Source organism: Poecilia mexicana, unplaced genomic scaffold (genome assembly GCF_051168715.1).
Source record: "Poecilia mexicana isolate PSO_F unplaced genomic scaffold, ASM5116871v1 scaffold_22, whole genome shotgun sequence".
Taxonomy (NCBI): Eukaryota; Metazoa; Chordata; class Actinopteri; order Cyprinodontiformes; family Poeciliidae; genus Poecilia; species Poecilia mexicana.
This window is the reverse complement of record NW_028263391.1, coordinates 14,859,820-14,883,138: the sequence shown is the minus strand read 5'-3', so window position 1 is coordinate 14,883,138 and position 23,319 is coordinate 14,859,820. Positions and strand designations below refer to the sequence as shown.

Sequence of the window (23,319 nt, the reverse complement as noted above, 5' to 3'; positions counted from 1 at the left end):
CACTGTCCTCATATGAGGGCATTGGTTTTGGCATAGTTCAAGAGCACATAGAAAGCTAAAATTTAATTTCAACTAAAATTAGGTCATACTAATCCCAAATAGTAAGGAGACATAAAAAATGCACATCAAACAAAAGCCCGGGTCTCAGGAGGTTAATATTATTATTATTATTATTATTATTATTATTATTATGGCCCAGATTTTTAATCTCCAACGGTGGGGACAGCCCTGTTGAGTTGTGTTTGTCCCTATAGACACAGTTTGCTCATCAAAGGAGTTGCATTCATCTGTGATGATATCTAGGCATTATTTCTGCCAAACACATGAAGCCAAGAATGGATTCTCCAATACTCATCTTTCACAATTCTATTTGACAAATCTAGACTGACATCATAGAGATGCCAAGAAGATCTGACATCTGATTTGTGATGCGTTGTCTTCCACTGCTGGACAATTTGCCAAATGTCAGGAAATTGAGAATATCGCAAAAATGTTCGAAGACCCATACGCAGGTAGAGGCCTATTAGTATTTATATTTCTTCAACCTTGCTGTTAATATTTCAGTCACTGTTAGATTCTTGTACACTATTTAAATTAGCTTTTTCCAATATCAACTACGACATTTCTTATGAGACGAAGTTTCTGTTGTCCTACACTGGATCTCATCAGCAGATTTGAGGCATGGTATCCTGTATGTGGGTCTAACGTTTTAAAAACTTGTATTTCTCCAAGAACATTTTTGCCCTGGCTTTTGCTTTCCAGGGTTGATTTGGCTTGCATGTGGTTCTGTATATAAGTCATTGGATTCAGATGTATCTGAATTGCTAGACCCATTTGGTTCTTCACTCACCAAATCTTTGTAGAGGATGTAATTAAGGTGTTTGTGACGTACATTTAAGCTAATTTAACAACTCTCAAGCTCTCTGTTCTGTCCAGTGGTGAACTCTAACGCATCTTGAACACTATATTGTTAATTTTTTTTTCCATTTTACAAAAAAAGACAATAAAACAGGGGGTAAATGGGAAAGAGACGACTATTATTGTTTTCATACTGACATAAATACATGACTTAAAAAGAAAAATAGAGAATATATTAATCTAAAATATATGGATAAGCTAAATTAACTAAGCAGGTGATTAGTTATCATCTTATTGTGACAAATGTCACATTGAATTTCTCTTTACAATTAGCAGTTTAATGCCTGATGTGACATATATGTCACAACGGTACTTGACAAACCTATTTCATATCAAATAGTTTTATAAATGCTGTCAAACCAGGTTATATGTGGGATAAGACATCTTATCTGAGGATTAGAGTTGTTAACCAGGTGCACCAATACTTTGTAAATGGTGTCTTCAGTACACAGAGTGCCTCACTGCTCATATGACTCAATAAGTGTTCAGAAGATGCTACTTGAGGACTTTACGTGTTAAAAGTCAACATTAAACTTTAAAAATAAACTTTTCTCAGAATAAAATGGGGTCCTTATAAGTTAAGATGGTAGAGAAAAAAATAGCTTTTCTTATGAATCAATGTCCACTCGCTCTAAATATTGGACAAAGCTGAAGAGGATATAACAAGGCCAGTCTAGCCAACTGACAAGCAAAGCAAAGACAGCCTAAGACAATCAGCTAACTGCAACAAGAATGGAGTCAGTTATTTTTCCAAGTAAAACTAAATAAAATCTAGAACTTGTCAAGTGACTGTTTCTCAGTTGATAAGTGTAAAGTTGCTTGGGTGCTCCAAATTAGAACTACAATGCAAAATCTTTGAAAGAAAATGAAGAAACTTAAAGTTTCAAAAACTGACAAGATATTTAATGAACAGAGCAATAACTTTAGGGAAAGAACAAGTGGAAATAGGGCCCGTTATGGGTGAGACAGTCTCAGAACCACTAGTGGTCATGTCCTTCTGGAGGACTCTCCTGGTATCAGCTCTGGATTCAGAACTTGGTGACCTGCTTGAAGAAAAGTCACTGAGAATGAAATTCTCAGATGGACATCCATAAAAAAAATAATAACTTAACCTGATATATTTAGCAAAACATGAAATGCAACCATAGCTCTGAGAAGTTCCCAAAGAAGAAATTGACGAAGATTTGCATTGCAAGGCCCTTTCACATCCACTCCTATGAAGATCTGACTTCTGCTTGGACTTGGTCCACCAGGACGGCTTAAAGTGCTTCATAACAAACATCCTATATGTTAACGGGGGTGTAAAGTTTGTCAAATACAGTGTTGCTCGTTTATGCTATCAGAAGAAATTGCCAGTGGGAGATTTTACTCAAACAATTTCAAGATTATAGAGAAAAACATCTTAGCATGAGAAACATGGTTTATTTTGGCCAAACTAAGATTTGATTTGGCTTAAGTCGTACAATTCAGCTGGTCAACGGAAATGGCCTGGAGATCAGAGAGTTTCTGGAGATTAAAGGTGAAAACTTCGTAGTTGATTTACACTACAGTGGCTATAACAGCGATATAATGTTTCCACCTTGAAAAGATCATTGAAGTCTACAGCGTTGGAATCGACACCTTTAGGAGACCTTTATGCTTGTTGAAGCCACATAAGTGTATAATGATAAAGCTGTCTAAGATCAAGGCAGCTTCAGCGACATAAATCCGGTCCTTGCTTTTCAATTTGTTAACAGTACTTACACCATCTTGAAGGATAGATCCGGACAGTTTCTTCATTTGTGTCTTTGGATTTCCGCAGCTACAGCATCCACATTATCCTGGCTTTCTAATGGCATCTGACTCAATCTGATGTTTCTTAAGAGAAGATTGTGATTATTTTGGTCTTCATCATTATTTGTGGCTAAAAGGTTTTCACACATCTTACCCAGACAGGGCATTTTCTTTTATAACTGCATTGCTCGGGGGCCAACAGGCTTACAGAACATGTCGGCTGGCCCGTGACCTCAGCAGCAGCATTTACAAATGGCTATTTGGCTCCTCAAGGCTGAGAACTGACCTCGCACCAAAGGCTTAGCTCTGAAAAAGAGGTATTCGAGTATAAAGTTATTCATGTCAAGTAATGCCCACAAAACCCATAAATCTGATATTTTGATGGAAAATACCAGACATTTCATGGGTGCCCTTGAGGAACTTTTTTTTTTTTTCTTTCGCTCAGTTAACACTTGGACAGAACTCACCACTTTCACACTCATTGTTCTGTTTCTTCTCTTCATCCTCACTTTGTAATAGCAGGGCAAAAATGTTAAGTTTCATCACCCTGCACTCAACTGCTCCTCAAATTCACAATGTTCTGTTGTCATTTGAGAGATGGGCTATTTCACAACTGTGCAGAATTGGGCACTTTGTTGGAAAACAACTCAGTTCCTCTTACCAAGAGCTAAAAACTGCCATCTACTCGCCTTAATGCAGAGGACTTTGTGATCTAAACCTCGGTGAGTGCATGTATTTGTGAGAAAAAAAATTACCCAAGCCTTTCATGCTGATAGGTCTGGCTATGATCGCGTACGAGAACAAGTGTGTCCTCAGGTTTAATTAAACTTTTTTTTTTTTTCAAAGTGTATCTTCCTGGTGAAATCAACCTCATCCATCCCTGCATTTGTGTGTAGAGAAGCTTGCCCTCTTTTAGTCCTCCTTGAGCAGTCGATGCATTAAAACTTGAACTGATTGATTTCAGAATAGCTGTGGCATCAGTGTTCTTACAAAGCCATTAACCACATCTGAAGTATTTTAGTCATCAAGCTCTGGACCTGGGATTGATAATAGCTTGACCGCTAAGGCCTATCTTACCCATCCTTTTCGCAGGAGGTCTTGTATTTAGCACCTAGAGCACTTGTAGCACATCTCAAACAGCGCAGGGGCATTCACAGAGCGGCTGAGTGGAAAGCTTTTTTTTTTTTTCACATTTGTCTCAACCTCATGAATACATTCCAACTCTAACTAACTGCTTTGCCTTAATGTGGAATTTCAAAGAAGGTATGAGGCCAATTTATTTATATGTATTCTCAGCATCTTAGTGATACTCTTGAAGACAGCAGTGGTAGGCATGATAATCTCTGTCTTTCATCAGCAAAGTGGCCCAGCACAAAACCCATCAGTAGTGTATTCTCTATTGATTGATGGCCGCTCCTGCTCTACTAGGCAACACCATTATCATCATGCATAGATTCCAGGCTGCCCACAATAAAATCATTGTCTTGATTTGAGGTATTCACTCTCAACGTGTCATTATAGCACAATTGGTGTTTGCCTCATATTGCTTTCTTCCTTCCTAGACAATTACCTGCATTCCCCGCCATCATCTTTACACACGTGAGGCAATATTCACACAGGAAAAAAAAAATGGCCTCTCCTCTGCTCATCTTTAGAAGCAACAGGTGTGAAGTTGGCTTATGGAGACCTATTTTAGCTTGAAAAAAATAAAATAAAATAAAATAACATAAAATAAAATAAAAAAATAACGTTCCAAATATTACATTTCTTTCAAAATGTCAAAATACTCGCCTAACAGGCAGATGTGCATTAAAGAGAACTGGATAAAAATGTATTATAGTTAGCAAAATAGGAGAAAAAGCCCCTGAAAAGTCTACTTAAATCATCAAAATGTGTTTTAACGCAACATAATAATAATAATAATAATAATAATAATAATAATAATAATAATAATAATAATAGTTAACTCTGTTTGCTCTCACTGTTCCAGGTGTTTCCATTGTGGATGTTGCCAGTATGTGTTAGTCGCATGTCCCTCCTGGGAGCTGACCTGGTTATCAATCATTGTATCAGGGTATCTAATGTAAACGCAACCGTGGTGTGGATAACATGCCACATCTGCTCTTTAGACTGCCCCGCTTCTTGGTTACCAAGCGATTTATTAGAGCGCCCTGGGTGAGGAATAATAGGTGGCGGCGTAAAGACCAACCGGCAGCGCTTCCATAGGCGCACAATTATCTCTTAAAACAAGCTGTTGCGACAATATCTTTTACCGTCATTGCGCACCGGATGGTTCCGTGTCCCCCCCCCCCCCCCCCCAAAAAAAAAAAAAACATCTCGAAAGGAGAAAACTTGTCATGTGGGTTTAAAAGCACCGTGTTCTGGAGGGGGATGTTGTGTTTGCGCTCAGGGCCAATTTATTGCAGATGAACATATGGCCAATATTTTGTCTCACGTCACACCAAGGGGGAAAACAAACACCGCGCAATGTTAGCGAGTCAGCAAGTGCACAGCCACTTGGCCAGCTATGCAAACGCTCTTTGACAATATGAGAAGAGGAGCACTTGCTTTCTGGGTATATAAACCACATCAGGCTTATCTCTGCACGCACTCCTGACTCCCATTTGGAGATATTTCATTAACTCTGCTGCGCTGTCCTAACGCTGCCAACACAGAGACACCTTTCCAGTTTAGGTAAGCGCATTGGCTGCTCCAGTCAGCTTTGCACACCGTCATTTGGGGTGATACATCTTCACGGAGACAGCTGGTTTTCTTTGTCTAGCATTGCTGTTTTCTCTTATTAATAATTTTGAGCTACATACACCTTGATTAAGGACCCTGATCAGGCTGCGTTTTCAATCTGTCTATGTTTGGTATAGGCCCGTGGTTTTAGAGCACAGTAGCTGGTGAATCATTACGCACTCACCTGAGGAGTCCATGCTTGGTTGGGCATTGTTGTTGAGATCAGAGTGGCCTGCACCTCCGAAGGCTAATGGTTCTCAAGGCTAATGATGTGGGCAAACCTACAACAAAAGTAAAACCTAACCTTAACAAACACAAAATAACTCTTTTATGCAGAAGAAAAGAAGACTTTCTTCAAGAATACAAAATGAAAAAAGTTCATTTAGTGATTTAGATCACAGTCACAATTTAATGCAACTCCACCTTAACGTTATTATTCAGACTTGTTTTTCTGAAATTAATCAAATTAACTTTGGAGATAGGTTGTTACCTAGAACAATTTTTTTTGCTAAATTATAAATTAATCAAGATAGCATTTATGCCTCTAAAAAATATGCACGTTGGACACATTTTCATTGTTTTCTTTTTGATTTTTATTCGTTCTTGTTTTCATTCGTTTTAAATCAATTTTTGTCCTTATTTGAGAATGCCGAATTGATTTATGGACTTGATTAGTTAATAAGATAACTTAAATATCTAAATTTAAAACAAAAGTTGCTCTCCCATCTCACTAAGACATAAGATACTAGTTAAGTTTATTCCCCTTTTGTGATGTAATCAAGTCAGATATAGTGAAAGAGACCTATTTATTCAGTTCTTTGAAAACTTTACAAAGTGGAGCTCAAGACTTTATAACACAGCTGTATATGTTCTGTATTGTATTGTATAACTGTTAGTGAAACAAAACTGTACCACTGAATAGTTTCTTTAAATGAATAATGAAATATTAAAAGAAAAATAATGTGCCTTGTGCAGTTTAATGACCATAACCTCACCACCAGTTGTACAGGCGCATAAGCCTGTACAACCGACATATCGTTTCCTTCAAGTTGTTTAATCTAACGTTCACCCCCCTGTTGTTTCTTAATTTTACCGGTAGAGACCGCTAGAGCTCTACAGATGTCAACAGCTGTTAATGTTATTACCACTCTCACAAACAAGACAACTCACAAGGAGGATAAGTTATCTCCTGTTTCTTGTGCCATTCAGAAGAAGCCACATCAAAGCCTCCTAAAGAAAATATTTTTTTAATGTTATTTCAATACTTTTTGGTGTTTTTTTATTTATTTTTTTATTTTTTATGGCATTAATATCGTCCTGTTACAAGTAATGGTTGCCCTTTTGAATAGGAATCTGAGCTGAGTTCCCCCCCCCCCCCCCATTATAAGTGCCAGTGCCAGTGCGACACTGAAAAAAGGAAGTGATTAAAAAATAATAAGCGTCTTTTTTTTTCAGCGATTCGTCTTTACACACACAGGGGAAAGATTAGGGCGAATGGCTCAGCGTGGCATGAAATTCGGCGTTACAAATAAACTGGTGGTTTAACAAATGAAGGCATCTCCTCGGGTCATGGGCGCGACTCCATAATCTCGCAGTGACATGTTTAATCATTATAGAAAGGAAGACGAATAAAGCTCTTTTTTTTTTCTTTTTGCCTGGAAGGGAAGGAAGGTTGGCTTTCTGAGGAATCAAAACGTAAAAAAAAAAAAATCTTCCCCTGAAGCAAAGTGTCTCCGGGCTGTCTTGGCCGCAATAAATAAAGCAGCACCCGACTTTACCTTCCTTTAATATATTGGCTTTTAATCATAGGAGGGCTTGTCACTCTGTACATTTATCACGGCTGCCCTGAGGCAGGAGGGGTTACCTTTATCAAAGCCCAACTCCTTCCCTCAGGCGTCCCAACACGCTGGAACTCAGCGATTAAAAGGGGAAGCACTGATCAACATTATTATGGATCCTCCCGCGGCATTCTTATTTGCGCTTTCAATCGAAAGATGTATTCAATCAGGCATATAAAACCTCCCTTTCTTTACTTATTTGAGAACAATCGTGGGCATGAATTTTTAGGAGGGAATTATAATTAATCAGCCTGGATTCAAGTTTTTTTTTTTATTATAATTATCATCATCATTTTTGGAGGGAGGATTTGTCCGAAATATTAATTGTTTATTGAATGAGTATTGCATTGAATGAAAACACAACGAGCTTGAACACTGATCCAGTCTGCTCTGCAACTAACATGAAAATGAACAATGGTTTTAGCATAGTGACAGCAGAAATGATCAGATGAAAAAAAACAAACAAAAAAAAAACAAAAATGCTCTTGTGCATGCACTCTGAGCAGTTTGCTGTACAAAAAGTCATTTGAGAAATTTTGTCCTATACGTTTCTGCAGCGAAGTGATATAATACAGCAACTTTGCACCTTCCTTATTGTCCTCTAAATCCTGACACATCTGCACCTGAGAGGCCCTCCCTAAGCATTATCTTCTGTGAGGAGTCACACGGTCTTCACAGAGATATAGCTGCAAAATTACTTTAACTTTGACTGTCACGGAGACTGCCTTTAAGAAAAATTTGCATCCCCAATAATAGTGAAAAAGAAAACAAGCCATAAGAAACGCAGCACGTATGTGTTACAATGCATAGCAATTTGAACAAAATGAACTACTTGAACTAACTTCGTTTATATATATATATAAACGAAGATAGTTCATATATTCATATATATATATATATATATATATATATATATATATATATATATATATATATATATATATATATATATATATATATATATATATATATATATATATATGTATATATATATATATATATATATATATATATTATATATGTATATATATATATTATATATGTGTGTGTGTGTGCAGCTTTTGCGCGTTCAATATCTTATATGTTAAACTGGAAGCGATTTTCTGTCAAGACATCCTGTTTTGCAAAAGATAAAATAATTTAAAAAAACAGTCTGTACACTGGCCACTGTCACAGAGGCGAGAGGCCTGTTTGAACTACCTGCGAAAGTAAACAGGTAAACACAGTGCGATAGGCTCTCCAAGTGGAGTGCGTCCACTTAGCCAGTGCACATTTACCTTTTCTTTAGGAAACCCTCGGCTCAATTGATCAAATAGCAGCTTGGTATATCCCCAGCAACTGAGCAGAGTCTGGAGCCCAGTGCCTTAAACCGAAAAAAAAAAAAACACTGCTACCCCCCCCCACCCACCTCCTTCCTTGTCACCGTCGCGGGATGTCACGGGTGACAACCCTGCGTGCTCAAACATACCCTGATTTGGCTCCACGCACTTTTTAAGGCACTGAGTAAATCTCAGCGAAATAAAGCCCCGCATGGGCCAAGAGAGTTTCCTGATGATGTGCGCGCATTGAGTCCCATGCTGCCTGCCTTGGCCGTTCCCCCGTGATGCGTGAAGCTCCCTGGGTGTCTGCTGTGGGTTTGCATGTCCCTTCACAGTTCGGATTTAGCTGTGCAGCATTACTCGCTGGATCAGGTCAGTAACCTCTCTCTCCCCCAGCATAGAGAGGCTCAGGCTCAGCTCCAGTTTGTCCATGCAGCCCGCTCAGCTCAAAGGAGTCTTTGTGGGATGTTGAGACTTGTGATTAATTCTGTCAGTCCGGTAAAATATTTACCTCAGGCCCATGCTCTACTTTGAGAACAAAGAGTGACTGAAGGCAATATCTTAACATTTATTATTATTATTATTATTATTATTATTATTATTATTATTATTATTATTATTATTATTATTATTATTATTATTGTTGTTGTTGTTGTTGTTGTTGTTGTTGTTGTTGTTGTTGCTGCTGATAATATATGTATGTATACTTAATAATAATAATAATAATAATAATAATAATAATAATAATAATAATAATAATAATAATAATAATAATAAATTACTGCAAGTCTCCAAGTTTGATTGGCTCTTCTGCTACATTCTGCTGAGCCACGAGGAACGAAAAAGACACAATGGTTGCTGCTTTCGTAAAGGAGACAGAATGTGTTCCTAAAAGTCCGTGTGTTCAAGCAATATGTTTGTATGTTGAGATGAAGGACTTTCCTTAATATTGTGGAAGGATCCTGGAATTGAATGAAGAGATAGTCCATTGAAAGCAGTTGAATGCCATGACAACTACGAACAATCTCAGATTTATTCCAAACAGTTAGAAAGCATTGTGCGCGGGGCGTCAATCATCCATTATTTCGGGCCCTGAAATAAATGCAAAAACTGCGGCCGGACAAAAGCTTCCAACGGGAGCCGGACATTTGTCTACATTTCCCCCATTGTCTGCAGCTTAGCAATCGGTTTGTATTTGTGTTTGCCCGGGCCCGACCACCCAGGATGCGCAGAGGACCTGCTGAAAAACGCCGCAACATTGTCACCCACATCACATAGCCCTACTGGATGAGGGAGGCTGAGGGAAGAGAGCGAAAAGAGGGGTTGGGGGAAGGGGGGTTGGGGGGGGAGTCTTGGAGGGGACGAAAATAAAGTAAGCAACAATGATACTCAGATTTCACAAGGGGGAAGAAAAGAAGCAAGATGGAGCAACTCAAATGAAACTACACAGGCTGAAAGTAAATATCACACTGGAGAAATTTATCATGAAAAAAATGCAATGAAAAACAAAGGTGTATAAGTTTTACACAATATGAACCAACCCAAATAAAAATAAATAATATTTTTTTTTATTATTATTATTATTATTATTATTATTATTATTATTATTATTATTATTATTATTATTATTATTATTAATGCAGATGAGCCTTAAATGCATGTTTAGCGTCTTGTTTTAGTTTCGACACATCCTCTTGCCCTAAGCTGTGGCAAAAATATTGACATAAAAGGTTTACATAAATTATCCACTATTTAAACGACTCCTTTCCTTTTCCTTTTGTTTTTGTTTGTTTTCTCTTGAAACACACATAGCCCCATCCCTTCAAAAATGATGGATTTGTGAGTCATTTTATTATTAATATTATTATTTTTCTTTTATACTATAAAAGTAACGGGCGAAAGCTTCACTTGGATCAATTTGTTAGAACGGGGCTTTTTAAGTATTGTGAGAATAAAGCTACTTGGAGGTTCTTTGTATGTAAATAGGGTGTAAAAAAGGCCCTCCCCGTCTTTGTAATTAATTGACACGTTATACCACTCATCATGCTCTGAAGCACCAATGGTAGAGGCTCGGATCTCCCCAAAACCCACAATTTCACATCTGCAAACACTGTCTTCATCCACTTGACTCCTAAGACCCGCCCACACGTGGCCAACCTTTCGCGTTTTTTAATGCTTTTTCACTGCAGGTTCATGTGTTGAGACCAACCTTATATGGACTGATCAGGACAAGGTAATGGCTTATTTCCCTCTAGCACCCAGCAGTAGCACAGTATCCATGAGCCGCATATAGCACTTCAGCCACTTTGGCATCCTTCCTGGACTTACAGAGACCGAATCCATTGCTTCTTGCTTTGCTCATAGGCGATGGTTATCCACAGAGGCTGCTTTGACTGTACTTCAGCGTAGAGCGATACTTACTCATCCAAATTTTTTCTCTGCTTTTTTTTTCTCCTCTTCTTGTTAGTTTTGTTTTTCTATTCTCACAACAGCGGATTGTTACGGGGGAAAGAAAAAAAAAAAAAAGCTGCTGCAAGCAACTTTTCCCTGCATATTTCCCCCCCTACCAGAATATGTCGTTGACCAACACAAAGACGGGCTTTTCTGTAAAGGACATTTTGGACCTTCCTGACACGAATGACGAGGACGGATCTATCACCGGAGCGGAAGAAGACACGGAGGGATCGGAGACCGCATCCACGACGAAAAACGGTGGAGTTTTGGTGCAAAGTCCTCTAGAAAACGTTCAAAATCTACCTTTAAAGAACCCCTTTTATGACAGTACTGACAATCCCTACACGCGATGGCTTGCTACTACGGACAGTATCCAATATTCATGTAAGTGGAGTCATATATCCCCTCATTATTTTGTTATTTTTGATCCAATGCGGGTAAATTAAGTGATAATTGATTGCATGCATGGTCATATTGCGCCCTAAGGATGCCCTTGGGTTGCGTGCGCTGTTCATCCTTATTCATCGTGCGCTGCTCGTCTTAGAAAATGCATGCAGTGTTAAGGCATAAGGCACTCTGCTTTTGCAAGAACTGTTCGAATAACAATAAGCAGGAAAAAGCAAAGGGGCTTGAATTGAATTTCTGTCTTGCTTTATTTCCAGCATCAGTTTTTCTGTTGGCGTAAAACCAGAGTGTTAAATTGTGAAGTAACATTTAAGAAGACAATGCACCTTTCACGCTTCACTGACTTTCTCTGTTTTCTTTGAAAATCTGGACCATTTTGCCTTTTTGGAACAATGCTCTACACTGATATTAGTTTCTTGAGATGCAATTTGTCAAAAAATGTCGCCCAGTTTCTATCTTTATGGAGATCCAAGAGTTCAAAATCATAACATGCATGACAGACATTTGCTCCCCGGTAGTTCTTATTGAAAACGCACCCTGAATGTTTACTATTCACTTAATGTCCTGTGTGTTTGTAAGAAATCTCTCTGAAAACTTCCCGACATAACATTTTGACAGTGTTTCTCCCGTTTCTTGTCGCAGTGCACGGTTTGTCCGCCAGCTCTCAGGACTCGGCCAAGTCTCCGGAGCCGTCTGCGGACGACGAATCCCCCGACAACGACAAGGAGACCTCCAGCAGCGGCGGCAGCGACTCGGGCAAGAAGCGGAAAAGGAGGGTGCTGTTCTCCAAGGCGCAAACCTATGAGTTGGAGCGCCGCTTCAGGCAACAGAGGTACCTGTCCGCCCCAGAGAGGGAGCACTTGGCCAGCCTCATCCGTCTCACCCCGACCCAGGTGAAGATCTGGTTCCAGAACCACCGGTATAAGATGAAGAGAGCCCGGGCCGAGAAAGGTATGGAAGTGACCCACCTCCCTTCTCCTCGGCGGGTGGCCGTGCCCGTCTTAGTCAGGGATGGGAAGCCTTGTCACACTCTTAAAGCTCAGGACTTGGCGGCCACTTTTCAGGCCGGGATTCCCTTCTCGGCGTATAGCGCTCAGTCGCTCCAACACATGCAGTATAACGCGCAGTACGGCGCCGCGGCCACACCGCAGTTCCCCACAGCACATCACTTGGTGCAAACGCAACAGTGGACTTGGTGAGAAAAATTATAGAGACTTGGTTTGGAGGGTGGGCTGTAGGGTATTTCACCGCAAAGAAAGGAAGGAAGAAAGAAAGAAAAAAATAAAAATAAAAACACAAAAAAGACTTTTCATTTTTGCAGCTTGACTCATATATATACTACTACCATTTTTATTCGGGGCTCATGTGTGCGCCGTGTTTACATGTTTTCGTTAAGAGAACTGGGTCCAAACCTCTCCCTTATAGATTTTATTAAGAAATGTCAATGCTCTTCTTGTGACATATTTTTTTTTTGTAAAGTATGTTGTGTGTTGGTTGTAGAGATGTTTTACTTTTTATTTTAATGTTTTTCCTCCCCCCCTTTTGTCCCTTCGTGTTATTATCAGCACGTGCGAACCACTTTATAATTATAGAAAATTTTTAATTTCTTGCTTCTTTTATGGACCGAAAAAAAATATTTATGGCCATGAATAAAAACTGGCAAGTTTTCAGCCTTTTTTGTTTTTCTTCCTTGTAAATATTTGCAGTCAGGTGGTGCATTTGGATGCAGCTCGGGATTTAAATTTCCAAATTTATTTTTTTGCGAACATGCTGTGAGATGTGTAAAAATAATCCGTGCTGACGCCGCAGTTAAAATGGACAAATATCTTCATTTTTAAAGTAATAACTTTTAAATAAAATATGACTGAAATGAGGCTTTGTTTTGATAAGTGTCCCGTCGATTTCATTTTTTTAGAAGGGCGGAGAGAGCCAAATACTAGCTTGTGGCGCAGAATAGGAATAAATCTCCAGCGCACTTCAACTCTTTCCCCCCCATTTAGTCAAATTTAATCCGAGGAATATTTTTTCTCTGTCCGAACACCTCACCCATAAAGAGCCTAAAGTCACTTGTGAAATGGGACTAAAATCCACTCACTTAATATAAGTGGGCTTCTCCACACAAGAAGCTTTTGAGTCAAAAGCACTCCTTTTTGTCAGCACCCCCGGCCTTGGCTGTAGAGTGGCATACAGCGGAGGGAAAGCAATTATTTAATGCAATAAATGTTTTGTTATCTTATTAAGCGCTAAATTGCAAATAGAGCTGGGGCAATCAGTGTGTTGTCTTGGTTTAACAACTGAAATTTGGGGTTTAATCGTGTGATAAAGTTATTATTATTATTTTTCCCCCCACACACGATCGTTTTCACGCTTTAGATTTCACACTTGACATTAGAACATATTCTAGACTTGCAGACGGTGTTTTCCTTGCGTGTGGGAATCGCAAATGGGTAACCCGCGAAGCACACTGTGGATTATCAGACTCCGCTCAATATCTTGAGTAAATATGATAACCCCCAGTAGAAAAATCTAGGCATTTTGTTGTTTGTCCCGGGACAAAATTCTAACCAGCAGATGTTAGGCTCGCCCCTATCATCACCGAACAAACAGCTAAATTAGGCCAGATTTGCTAATTATTTACAGAATCCAGTCTCAGGGGGGGCTACTGCTTTTGTGAAAGAAGGGGTGTGCGGGACAAATTCAAAAGGCTTTTCTGTTTCAACACTGGTTGAGCTTGTAGGTCAAACAAATAAGCAACTTTATGAGATGTTTTATTATTATTAAGCAAAAAAAAAAAAAAGACGTGATGATAACTAATTAAACAAACAAGTTATTGCAAAATGTGCATTTTACGGTGCGCATTTATTAGAAGTGCCATCCAAATATTTTTTTAGGGAGAAAGGGGGAAAAAAAGACTGATTAAAGATGCTCGTACAAAATGGATGTAATCTAAATTGTTTTATTTTATTTTAGATTTTTTTATATATATAATCTAAAAACTTATAAGTAAAACAAGATTCCTGGCTTTCCCTCGTTGGATTCTATCCACCTGACTCCATCGCTACACAATACAGTAAACAAAGCAGCAAAAAAAAAAAAAAAAAAAAAAGAAAGAAAGAAAGAAAGAAAGACAAAAGCGGATGCAGGCCTTGGTTGTGCTGCATGTTAGAGGCGTGCATATTAACTAGCAGCACGAGTGGAGACGCAGACAGCGCAGATAGACAGAGTTCCTCGGTGCTGTTCAGAGTCAGGGAGATGAATCCTTTGGGCTTTTTGTCCCCCGCCTGTCACTTGGTGCCATTGTGATCTTTGCTGCACACGTTGCGTCCCATATGGGCAGCTGGGTTCGGAAGAGGAGAAAAGGATCTCTCTCACAAGCCTCCAAATTGTATCAAGCTCTCAAGTAAAGCATTGTTGTCTCTCTCTCTCTCTCTCTCTCTCTCTCTCTCTCTCTATCTCTCCCTCTCTTTCTCAAAGAAAAACGAATTCAAAATTCGTGCTATATCTATTCTGGTCGGGGAGACAAAAAAAAGAGAAGCCCTATTCACGCGTAACAGGGAGTCCTTCTTCCTTGATAGAGCTATGCCAACGACAGCCTTCTCATTTCTTTTCGACTTCCATCCCCTCTTTCTCGAACGTGAAAGGGTGATTATTGTCTAAAAAAAAAAAAAAGTAGCGCAAAAAGTATTTTTAATTCTGGACAGTGATCGGCCCTGTTTGCGGTCAGTCTCGCCGAGGCCTGGCTGTAGATGAAGACATGGGAAAAAAATGACACTTCAATTTAAAAAGGTGCCCCACTGTTCGTCTAAAACAACCAAAAATAAATGTTGGAAGTCCTATTTTTCTGCTCGTGCTCTGAGTTGCAAGGAATTTGTTGTATGCGGGGAGCAATTAGAGACAAACTGATTAATGTTAGGAGCATTCATTTGCATTTAGATTTTGTGTGTGTGTGGGGGGGGGGTGAGAAAGAGAGAGAGAGAGAGAAAAAGAGAGAGTGTGTGTGTGTGTGTGTGTGTGAGAGAGAGAGAGAGAGAGAGAGAGAGAGAGAGAGAGAGTGTTTGTGTGTTATGAATCCAGTGATCTGGAAAATGCAGATGTTTTTCCGTGAAAAAAAAAAAATCTGGGAATAATGACAGGTGTTTTGCTTACTGATGCTCTCATCTCTTGTAAAATCTTGTAATTATCCGTAAATATATATATAAAAAAATACACACAATGATTTATATTGTTAAAAACAATCTACAGATGCAATCCAGTCAGACTCTGCATTTACCCTAAAACAAAGCAAAACAAGAAACGTTAAACTCGCAACTTTTTGCACCTTTGTGCTGGTATTAACTCTGCAGGAAATAACTGAACTCCTCCTGCAGCTTTGTAACAGGGTCACATTTATCGGAAATTGCTTTTGGCTGCTTGAGGGGATAAAGCACTACGATTTTAAAACAAGCATCTTGTAGTTCAACCTGCGTGGATAACGCTATTATACACCTTGCCACCATGCAATACTGGAGGAAATGTGCACTCGGGACACTCGTGGATCCTCGTCATCCTGCACGTTTGAACCTCCACATGAATCATTTCTCTATCGTGCACATCGCCGCGTAAACGAGGATTTCAAAGCTATAATAAGAGGCGCCTCTTTTTTTTTCTTTTTTTTTCATTTAAAGGAAGCGATCTGGGTTTTATTGCCTTTAGAGAAGATCCAGATTAGATTCGCCACAGTGGTGCAGATATTAAGGAGGAGAGAGGGGGGCGGAGACTGTTGCGGTGGGCCGCCACAAGATGGAAGCAGAGATCTGTGGTTGGCGTCCTGCAGCTTTTACCTGCGAACGTCCTCCAACATCCTCTAATTCCATCACTGCAAATTACTGCAACTAAATTCCAACTGTTGAAATTAGCGTGCACTTCCTCCCTCCCTCTCTCTCTCCCTCTCCCTTTAATGAACACACATAGAAGCAAACTTGACTGCCGCTTTAAGTGCATGATTGCGGTTTATGACATTGTTATGGATCTTGAGAGCATAATCATATCGCTCTTCAAAACAAAACCAGACAGGACGTAAACAGTCCACGAGCAATTAGTGGAGTTTGCAGCTCACGCTTGGAAAATGTTGGAGGGAGCGAGCGGTGGGGAAGAGGAGCTCCGGGCTTCTCCACGGTGTGGCGCAATAGGATAGGGAGACAAAGATGGAGGGGATCGTCACAGTTCAACGACAGTGAACAAAAGCAATGAAATGAGGAAAAAAAGGTCCGCTCTCAGTGAACAAAGAGTATTAGTCAGCACTTGCCATATTAAACAAAAAAAAAAAATCTACAATTTAAATCGATATTTAACAGATAAGGATGCTCTTTGATCTGATGAGAAGTTTCTAGCTAACTGATGTAATTTGTGTAATTTGCATATTCATTTAATGATGCAGAGTCCCGCTCAGGCTGCAAAGATGGGTCAAACGGCGTCAAGGCAGCAGAATCTTTTTTTTTTTTGCACCATCTCCGTTCAGCATCGCTAGGCTCATTCATACCTGCAGGTGGCCTCATTGAGCCATTACTGTTTGACAGCGGGAGCTTCGGTGAGCAGCTCGACACGATGAGTGCAGGGTTAAGAGGAGAGGAAGTATATCTTCTGGTCTCCAACAGTTTCGAACCGCTGTTATAAATATTAAATAAAATAAAAACAGCCTCTTCATTATAATGTTGAACAAGAGTTGATTGTTCACAAATAGCACATAAGCTATAACCGAGAGTGCTTCCAGACAGTTTCTAAAGGTCTGTCCAAAAACTGAAAACTAGAACAGGGTTTCAGGGGCTTTACTGTAGAAGGAGGTTGACTTTCAGGAAGCAGGAATGAGTGAGTGATAGGACTTTCAAAGGTGGCATTTTATAAGTTTAAAAATAAGACTGATAAGGTCCTATAACCACCAGGTAATTTGATTTGTTTGATCTGTATGCATCAATATGCAGCTATTTGAAACTGATTGTCATAAACACTAGCCTGACCTTTAAGTGTAATTAAATGCATAAAATAGGAGCCAAAACTTCCTCTGATCTCAGTGACGCTTATTGTTACCAATATGAACATGAACAATATCATAAAAAAGCATAAAAATATGAAATTCAGAATATTAAATGAATAATTTTGGTTTTATTTATTTTGAACTCTCAAGAAAGAAAGTTGGAGCCAAAACTCAATGGGAGAAAACTAACGTACTGAATACAAGAGTTTAAACGAAATAACATTTACTTATGAGATGAAGAAAATGAGTTCATCAAAGCTGGGAGGCACAGTCACAACACAAACAAGTGCTTCCTCTGCACCAGCAGGACCCAGTGAGTCCTGAGCTGACTGACAACATCAGCATCTCTGCTTTAACCCTCCTGTTATATTGCGGATCAAAGCGACCCATTCTAAAGTTTAGAAACATGGGGAAAAGAGGTTGAAAATATCTTTTTTGGTCATTTTCAGATTTTCAGTAAATGACCAGCAAAAATTAAAAGGCGACAACCCTGGAGGAGGTGGGACTTATCTTTGATCAAGACTGAACTACAGAAGGAAATGACAGCAGTGGCCACCACCACTGAGGCTAATTCAAAGTCTGATGAAAACAAAACACTAGTGATGTTCCTCCAAGCCAGATATCTATGTCAAAAATGGCGAAATCCAGTGATCTTCATCTCCATGTTAACGCCAAGAAAGCTGTGTGCAGAAAACATGGACTACCAGCATGCCAGTAACTCCTGTCAAAGACGGCTTAAAAAAATCTGGACAGCAGGTGATGCAAAGACCAGCCATGCATAGAAAGTTTCCATTGGAAACTTTAAGATCAGGGTGGCAGACTCATTCTCGCAACATAACCTGTGATCATTTCTTCACATTGCGCTAAAAGAGGGAGAAATGTTGTCCTCATGAGCCCTTTGCACAAAAGTGCTGCAATCAGCACTTGAAAGAAGCAGAAACCAAATATGATCCTTTACTAGTATGCTACCAAACAACGAGTAGATAACTTGGACAAGGTTACTGGGCCACACAGCTCCAGATGAATAACTGCACAATGGCAGCAAAATAATTAAATATATATATATTTTTATGTATAACCCAATAATTGTTCAGTGTAGGTTTTTCTAATCGACATTAAAAAATTCTAATTGTTTTGTGTTTTTGAAACAACAAGTGAACTGTCCTCATTCATGTGACAGGTAATGGACGTTATTGCAATAAATATTGATTGAAATTGTTAGTAATGAGAAGATACAAAAATGAAATTTTGGATTCTGACACTACTACATATTAATAAAAAAAGCCTATTTTATGGCACTTCCAAAATACTTCTATAATTATAAAATTTGTATGTAATTAATTAAATTTTATTTGTAGACTAAATGCTCTAAAGGGAGTTGTTGTTTTTTTCTTTTGTTTGTTTGTTTATCTTGTTTTTTGTCTTGTCGAATGCTTTAAAGTTAAACAACTGTTTGAAATTGTTCTGCTGAGGGCAAAGTAAAACAAAAAATGCCACAATTTGGAACGTAACATTAGGAGTATTTTTCAGATTATCATAATGTTATGGACACATAAAAAACAGTGTGTATACATTATAAACTATATTTTGGAGAATATAATTTGCTAGCCATTAAAATCATTTAATGTCAATAAAGAATATTAGTTTGTTCAACATTGACCCTATTTTATCAATTTGGTCTATTTATTATATTATGGTGGCAGATTCAATCTAAATGTTTAGTATTCCATCAAAGATAAGGAAAAAAGGTTGAGTCATCATTTTTTTCCTCATTCATTAGAAATTAGAAAGGCTGACATATTTATGTTGGAGTTTTATGAGTAAAAAATAGCCGTTTAGTTGAAGCTAAGAACTGCCATGAGACTTGTTACTTGTGGTAAAGAAAGTTTCTGTCCTGGAGGAAAAAAAAAAAAAAAACGAAAAAGAAAACAGATGTAAGTTTGAATCCAATTTTGCGAGGTATTGTGCTAAACTCAAACACTGTAGGTCTCTGAGCTCCTTAACCCTGATGCAATTGTTGCCAGTTAACAGTAACCCAAAAGACAATAGATTTTACAACTCATCTTGTTAAAATAGATGTAAAAAGTTATTCTCCAGCTGAAGCAAGTTTAAAAACTGTTACACTGAGATCAAGGTTGGCAACGAGCTGAAGCTGAAAAGTCGTTGCAAATAAACATCACATCTTAGCTGTTGTTGCCGAGGAAGAAAAGGTCAACCTACCCTGTTTGAAAAGGTTGAAAAGTTTATTGAACTTGTTTTTTTTTTTTTTTTTTTTTTTTTTTTATTCCTTTATCAAAAATGAATTAGTGTCTTCGGTTTCTTTTTAATATGAAAAGGAAAAATATTGGGACAAGCACAGATCACTTTCAACTGACTCTGCACAGTTAAAAATGTATTTGCAACCACTTTAAATCAATCTGGCTTTTAACCTTTTGTGATTTCAAGTCATATTTTACCTTTTATGTTAGATTATTTCAAAACTCTGTGTAAAAATTCAAATCAGCTCAGCTCATATCAATAATATTAATGTAGAAAATAAACCAGAAGTTGTACTGGCTCTCATCTGAGGTTTTTCAACTCACATTTCAACTGAGGTTTCACAATCACTCACCTTTAAGTAAATTTGCCTATTAGTAAAATGCAAAGGTGAAAATGCAATCGAGAAAAACCCTACTGTTACTTCTTTAAATTCAGTATTATTTGTTATGAGTGGGAGTGCTGTAGATATAGTCATAAATAGATTTTTTTTTCTGTTACATCTGTTTACATATAGAATGCTGAGACAGTGATAAATTACACAAATAATCTAAATCTGTCCTGCCCACTTGAATCAAGTGACATACTGAGTCAGTAAATAAGATATCATGCCTCGGATGAATAAATGAACCTTCTGTCCGCATCTAATATCACATTCTTGCACAAAACAAAACATGCCATCAGCGTTTCCTTCAAGACGCTGAGAGAGCAGTTCTTCCGTGTTAGTGGTTGCTTGTTTAACGTAGGGTTAAAGTGCTGGAAACGAACAGCAGCCAGCTCAGTGTCATCTTTGTGGAGAAGGAGTAAGCGTCAAGGTTCTTGACTCTGCTGAATGTGGAGATTAGGAAAACAGCAGAGCGAGCAGAAAGATGAGGACACTGACCAGAAAGGTAATGCCTGAGAGCTCGGGAAATTTTTTTATTTTTTTTCCTTACCTTGTCATCTCCATCATTGCTTGCATGGAACTCATGTCCTCCTTCTCAGTAATCAATAAAAAATACTTCAAAACTGTTATGTGGTCTTGTGTCCTGGTGGCGTGTTTTTTTTTAATTTCCTGCCAATATCATTGTGCCTGAATGTAACATCAACTATAGCAGTGCGCACATCCTTAAAACATGCTCTGAATGTAGCTGCATTACAACTTAATACATAAAGAGGGTTTTGCCTCTTAATGGCACAACTGTTTAATTCAGCTTTATTTTTTTAGTAGCCATACATATGATGATTAAGTGATTTATTCCTCAGATTCAGCTGTGTAAAAGCAGAGCTGGTCGGAGGCTGTACATGGCCGTAGAAAGAATTTGATTTGGGGGCCACCAGAGCACCGCGGTTTCTTTTACATTGTCCATGCTTAATTATTTTCCATCTTTGCACTGCTTGTTTACAAACTAACTAGTGAGCCAACAATCAGTTCCTTGAACTAATAGCTACATTTATTTATTTATTTATTTTTAAATGGCTCCACCACTGTTTGTATACCAAAACATAGAACCTCTTAACCAGACACGCTCAAGAAGAATGTAGAGATTTACTACCTTAAAAAAAAAAAAAAAAAAAAAATAATAATAATAAAAAAAAAATAAATAAAATATATATATATATATATATATATATATATATATTTTATTTATTTTTTTTTATTATTATATATATATATATATATATATATATATATATATATATATATATATATATATATATATATATATATATATATATATATATATATATATATATATATATCCTCCATATCTTGGGCAAGTGCCGGTTAAACATGTAAATAAAAAGTTTTATTATTTGATGAAGTAATCTAGAGTGAGGTAACTCTTTCTTCTTTAGCTATGTGGTGATGTCATCCTCTATCAGCACATATGTCACTCTTCAAATTAGAAACTGAATAAAAACATGATAACTCATAATATTATTACGTTTCTGCAGTCTTTACCTTCCAGTCTTAAATGGATAGCATATTACACTATTATTATTATTATTATTATTATTATTATTATTATTATTATTATTATTATTATTATTATTATTATTATTATTATTATTATTATTATTATTATTCATAATTCCATGGTTTATGTCTTTAATCTGTAAAAATTGTGCTTCTCCCTTTCAGCAATTCAGCCTTACTCCCACTTGTCTTCTTTTCTCTCAATTTCCCATCTCATAGGACTTGAGCTGTCTTGTATAAACCCATCAGTGTGCTGCAGTCAGGTGGGCTGGATGGGGGGCAGCGCCAACAATCAGGTTCCCAGAGTTGAGTGTTTATGCCTTTCCCTTAATGGATTGTCTCACCTTCTTCAGAGGATGAACATGAGGTGCTTGAGATGCCAGCACTGCGAATGGATCCAGGGGCTTTGAGCGTGATAACGAGCAGCTGTCATCTGTTTCAGATGTGCTTTAATCAACACGTGTGATGATCAAAGAGCGGCAATGTGGCTGTTTTAACAATTGAGATTGTATAATTAACTTACTGTTTTAAAGGGATGTAAAGAATATGAAGCAAACTCTGCTCCGATTGTCTTTGCGTGCCCAAGCTGCATGGTGAATTCATTGGTTCTGGAGCTGCACTTGAAGGACATAAATACAAGTAATTATGTTGATATTCTCTAGCAGACTGTGCTTAACGGATAGGACGTTTCTGAGTATCGCACTACCCACTCTGTGATTTCTCACATTCTCTATTTATTCTCCTTGTGGTGTGGGGATATTGAAGCAATATTTGGACCAAAGGCACCGTGGCAACTATGTTTTCATCTTAACGCAGAACTGAAAACTGTGAGAGCATCATTGCTGGCCTCTAACATACATGCACTCAGCCCTCAATATGGTAAAGAATAGCACCACATAACATAAGTCATGTACTCTGGAGGAATATTTGTCAAGCTTCTTCTTGCAACACCTTTTTTGATATTTGGTCTGCTGAAATGCAACACTGGGAAACAGTCAAAGAACATTTTTTTTTTATTGCTTAGGTGTTGCTATAAGAAAATAATGCTGATATATTTTGACCTCCGAGAATGTCAGATATTTGTTTCAGTTCTTCTTTTATGATTTAACACGTCACAATGTTTTGTAGAGTGTTGCCTCAACAAATGTTCAAGTTTTTTGTGCTATTTGGAACAATTGTCCCTTTTCACTGTAACTCTGAAAGCATTATTGTTTGAATTCAAGCATGTTAAAAGTAACATGTGTAACCTGTATTTTATTTTTATGTATTTACAGTTATGAAGAACATTTAAAATTATACTTACATGTTTTTTGTTTTTTTTATCAGCATGCAAACTTTTAGAGATTTTTTGCTACAACTCAAAATAAAATGAAATTAAAAAAAATTGTTTCCACAGCCACAAAATATCTCAACATATATGGATGAATAAACACATCATATTTCTATGGGATACACAAGTTATGAATTTTATTGGCACAAATAAAGGAATTTGAAATGTGAAAATTAAAAAAATATATTTTTTGTTCAAGGTGTTTTGCAGGTTTGGCAAATTGTAATAACTTTTTAAAAACTCCTTTCAGTTGTTGCTGATTTTTGTCTTGTTTTTGTGCCATGAACCAACAGTGTAATATATGAAATATTACA

General features: G+C 37.8%; 1 protein-coding gene across 1 annotated transcript; it reads left to right on the top strand.

Annotated features, from left to right (window-relative positions):
• The first annotated feature begins 10,327 nt into the window (after window positions 1-10,327).
• Window positions 10,328-13,323, top strand: nkx2.2a (NK2 homeobox 2a). The gene is made up of 2 exons (XM_088002687.1): window positions 10,328-11,428; window positions 12,092-13,323. The coding sequence occupies exons 1-2, from the start codon at window positions 11,164-11,166 to the stop codon at window positions 12,646-12,648; spliced, it is 822 nt and encodes a 273-aa protein (XP_087858813.1). The 5' UTR covers window positions 10,328-11,163; the 3' UTR covers window positions 12,649-13,323.
• The last annotated feature ends 9,996 nt before the right edge of the window (window positions 13,324-23,319 follow it).

What these genes read in the sequence shown, in the direction of transcription:
- nkx2.2a (XM_088002687.1), top strand. Translation starts at nt 11,164, where the DNA reads ATGTCGTTGACCAACACAAAGACGGGCTTTTCTGTAAAGGACATTTTG. An exon ending in GGACAGTATCCAATATTCAT is followed by an intron (nt 11,429 to 12,091) that starts GTAAGTGGAGTC and finishes TTCTTGTCGCAG; the next exon opens with TGCACGGTTTGTCCGCCAGC.